The sequence below is a fragment of the Hippocampus comes genome, unplaced genomic scaffold, assembly GCF_001891065.2.
Source record: "Hippocampus comes isolate QL1 unplaced genomic scaffold, H_comes_QL1_v1.1 scaffold405, whole genome shotgun sequence".
In the NCBI taxonomy this organism is placed as follows: domain Eukaryota; kingdom Metazoa; phylum Chordata; class Actinopteri; order Syngnathiformes; family Syngnathidae; genus Hippocampus; species Hippocampus comes.
Genome location: NW_017805864.1, coordinates 310,741 through 315,365, shown reverse-complemented (window position 1 = coordinate 315,365; position 4,625 = coordinate 310,741). Strand labels below are relative to the sequence as shown.

The 4,625-nt window shown below is 40.6% G+C and overlaps 1 protein-coding gene across 2 annotated transcripts in view; it reads right to left on the bottom strand.

Annotated features, from left to right (window-relative positions):
* sntg2 (syntrophin, gamma 2) overlaps positions 1-4,625 on the bottom strand; it is a 72,318-nt gene that overhangs the window by 5,185 nt on the left and 62,508 nt on the right. For both annotated transcript variants that reach the window (XM_019888572.1, XM_019888574.1), the window contains 2 exons: positions 3,485-3,523; positions 1,761-1,877 (listed from right to left, as the gene is read on the bottom strand). In XM_019888572.1, the coding sequence (XP_019744131.1) occupies positions 1,761-1,877; positions 3,485-3,523 (156 nt within the window). The remainder of the gene's footprint in view (positions 1-1,760; positions 1,878-3,484; positions 3,524-4,625) is intronic.

Below are 4,625 nucleotides of genomic sequence, written 5' to 3'. Positions count from 1 at the left end.
ACACGGGTGGGTGCCTGTGCGCCAGGGGTTTGTACACAGGCTCGAGAAACACCAAGTTGTGGTCTGCTCTTCCAAGAGGGGGGAGGGGGAGGGGTTTATATGCCTCCTTGGCATTGGCATAAAACAAGTCCAAAATGTTATTGTCTCTAGTGGCACAGGTTACATATTGCGTGAAGGTTGAAAGGGAGGACGACAAAGAGACATGGTTGAAGTCCCCAGAGATGATCAGCAGGGCGTTAGGGGACTGTGTTTGTGTTTCATCCTATCTTTACAATAACTGGCTGCCGGTCAGGAATGATTCCATCTGTTCATCTATTATTTATGCAGCTTATCCTGATCAGGGTCTTTTTGGTTTTTTTATATTCCATCACATCCACTTGTTGATGATGTAAAATTGGGCAATCACAGCCTTCCATACCGATCGTTTGAAACCGGGTGTGACCCCGTTTCCTCCGACAGCACCCAACGTGCCCCAGGCGGATGTTTTAATAAATATAAGAAGAGCTGATGATAACAGTAATGCGCTCAATGAATTAATTTTTAGAATTATTCAGAGGGTTGGATGCAAGCTCTTGACATATTTATGAATGAAATACAATGACATCAGCAGAGCTCCAAATATGTCTGCCTGCGCCTTGATGAAATTACATTCCACCCTCTGCGCCACAACTTAGACCTGCTTCGAGCTTGTCGAAAGTCTAGTTTTTCTTTCTGTCTACAAATTGTCAGTTGCGCCGGGGACATGTCATCGAAAACGGCCTCAGTCAGCGCTATCGGCCAAGTTCCCAAATACGGTAAACTATATGTGTCCAGCCACCAAATTTGGTGCCATGAATGTAAAGTGAATGACAGGAGAATCAATAAATATAATATATATTTAGTATAATATATCATTTCTGCCTTGACTACTGTTGGCCAGGTAAACTTGTGGCTTAAGGCGGCCTGGATATCTCGATAGCAACTCAACTCAACTGTATTTATAGAGCACTTTCAAACAGCCATCGCTGCATACAAAGTGCTGTACATGGAGCAACTAACATATACAACAGTAAAGCAACAAATCAATAACAAAAGACAGTAGAAAGCACCAAACAGCAAAACCAAGGTCAATTCTGAGTCATGCTGAGTCAAATGCCAAAGAATACAAGTGAGTTTTGAGGCGGGTTTTAAAGATGGGCAGTGAGGGGGCTTGCCGAATGTTCAGTGGGAGGTCATTCCAGAGAGAGGGACCAGCAACGGAAAAGGCTCGCTCCCCTCTGAGCCTCCGTTTAGTTCTTGGTACTTCTAATAATGTCTGGTCCACAGACCTGAACTAGTTTGACCATGCATGCATTATGGGTCCAGCCAATATTGTATACAGGTTACCACCAGTCAAGCAGCACAGTGGGGTCACTCACAGATGATGAAGCAGCAGAAGCAGAACATCATCACACTTCTTTCGTTCATTTTTTCTGTTTTTAAAGCCACATTCCCACCAAATGACACAGTTCAATTTGGATTCAGCGCAGTTAACATCGACCCGGATTATTTTTCTGCCATAGGGAATGTCAGGCATACGATACGGTACTATTGCAACTACTACCCTAGCAAGTGGGTCATGAAAAGTGTCAGGGGACCACATTGGGACTTTTTGTGATATTGGACAAGTTTTGAAAATGGAAGTGCAAAACAAATGCATATTTATGAATACACAATCATGCACTTCAGTTCTATTCATGGTTAATCAAGGTTTATTTAAAAAAAAGTGAAATATTGATTACCGGTGGACTTTTGAAGATATGAAAATATTGTCCTCTCAGTGCCAGGAACTTGAAAGTTGCTTTTCGAGAATCAGCCTTGCCCTCTGCTCTTTCACAAGCCCAGCCCATGTGAACAATCTGTAGATGAAGAGGATAACAATGCACTTATTTACTCAACCTCAGACTAACAGACAGCTGTTTGAGACAAGGCCTTTATTTATACAATTGATTTTGTAAAGGATATACAGCTGTTGATTGGTTGATGGACAATCGTTAATTCTATGTTACATATACTGAATGGAATGTGTAACTGACTCAGCATTTTCTATTCGAGTGTTCATATTTCTTGGTTACTGCCAATAGTCCAGCAGTGTTTGTGGTACAGATCCTGAATCAATGAAACTTTACAATTGCTAAACTTAACCAGTTTTGGTTGTTACACGCTTTATTTATTTGTGAGTTGTTTCTTTTCAATTGATTGTCATAAAGCGTTGTTAAACTCTGCCTTTGCATGCTTCTTGGAGACGTTAAAAAAAATTGGCAAAAACAAAAAGTGTGAAAGGATCAAAAGCTATTTAGTTTTGCTGTTACACGCAAGATTGCTGCTGTGATGTGACATTTTGAGCATCCCACCTACACATCTGCTGTTGAAACAAAAAGTAGATTGTATTTTCCGTACTATAAGGCGCACCTAGAAGCATTAAATTTTCCCAGAAGCCGACAGCACGCCCTATAATACGATGCACTTTATATATATGGTGTCACAGTCTCTTTATATTCCCCATTGAGTTGTTTTCCTGTTAGTGTTCCTATGCCATCTAGTGGTGATTATTAGCAGGAACCAATTGTTCCCTAAAAGGGTTTTGCCCGACACTAATTGGCATGTGCCATCGCCAACACACACTGAAACAGACAGCTACTTTGTGAGCTCTGTGCAGCCATAATGAAATGAAGACAATACCAAAAGCAGAGTTAACTATTGATTAAACGAAGGAATAAGGAGACAAGCAAGACTTCTAAGGATATTAAGCCCCTTGTGGATGTGAGCCCATGAGGTTTGTGTGCCTTTTTGTTGAATCTATTGTCTTCATAACATCAGTTCATTTATTGTTTGTAATGCCATTTATATGTACATGTTTCATGTCCATGTTTGTGACCAGTTCTAATGGCTTTGTTACAGCTGCAGCGGGTGTGAAAGCTCTGGATAAATAAAGCTGCACAGTATTGTATCGAATTAACTTTAGCATAGCTCTATCTAGTGGATGCATAGTGAAACCGCAGCCACTATTGTAGTTTCTATTCTATGCCCCTCATAATGCGGTGCACCCTAATTATGAAAACAGTTTTAAAATAGGCCATTCATTGAAATTGCGCCTTACAATCCGATGCGCCTTATAGGCCAGGAAATACGGTAAATCACGATGCATGAAACCAAACATAACACGATACACGACGGTGTAAATAGCAAAGATAATTTTATGTGTCGCTAAATGTATTTAGGATGCTCATTTACAGTAAAAAAATTCTACTTTTTTTACTAGCACAGCAAGTTTTAGTCATATTTTCAATTTTGGTTTTTAACTTTGACTCATAAAAGTTTGAACAATATGGACTTTACCAAGCATTGTAATACATAGCTACAACTAGTAGTGTTCTCAAAGAGAGAGCAAGCTTGTGCCTGTTCACCATCCAATGTGAGTCAAACAATTGTGCTGCCCATTTGTGCTCAAGCTGTGATTGCATACCTGATCATCTGAAGAGCTGTATTTGTTTGCCAGCTTAATCTGAGAAAAAAATAGAACGATCATTTGTAACAAAGAGAGAGACTTTTGAAATGTGCATTAAACAAAATAAAGCTACAATGAGCATGACACATCCATAAAAAAATACTGAACTTCAACGTACTCTGTTTAAATCTGTGAGTGGAGCTCTCATGGACATAACAGATGAGCAACCTGCAATAAACCACGAATGAATGCTGTCAGCTCTTCCTGGTGATATATAATGGCCTCCTCTTGGCATTTCTGCTTATATTTGAATCATGTCTAATTCCCAGATTGTAGCCTCTTAAAGGTTAGAAGAAATGTCACAATATCACCAAGATTCCTGCATACATCTTTGAAAGATGTCATTTTGCATGTTGCCATTTTGTTTTTGCTTCATTTGTGGGCTATTACCGGAGTAGATCGACGCTCTGTGCCACTTTTGTGACATACAGTGGTACCTCTACAAACGAACGTCTCTTCATACAAAAATTTCAAGTTACAAAACGCCTCAACAGGAAAATATTGTTTCTTGTTACAAAAGAAATTTCAAGATACGAAAGGTAAAAATACAGAATGAGCTGCTACTCGCAGCTCAGTTTCCTGAACGCAACATACTTGGAGCTGCTCTGCCATTGGCTATTATCCGAGCATCATCCTGGCATCCCATTGGCTAAGATGGACCTCTCCCGAATGTGTATCCGGCTCTTAATTGAAGGGGAGCCCTGAATATCACGTGATTTCCGGGTTGAGTGAACGCTGGCGTTGTCTGGCTGCCGCTGCTCACCCGCAACACATTTTTAACGTTTTTACGCTTTTACTGTCGCCAATTTATTTTTGATCGTCAACCACTATCTGATTGTTTTTAATCACGCTGTCACAGCGTCCTACCTTTTCGGATCTCAGACGAGGTCCCGTGCCATCTCCACCCCTCTATACCAGGGGTCCCCAACCTTTTTTGCCCCACGGACCGGTTTATGTCAGACAATATTTTCAGGGACCGGCATTTAAGGTGTGGCGGAAATAATACAACAAAATAATATGGTATGAGCTGCATGGAAACTGTGGTGTTTTCGAAATATAATAATAAACACAAGGAGCGTCTAATCTGGCCGCAACACTC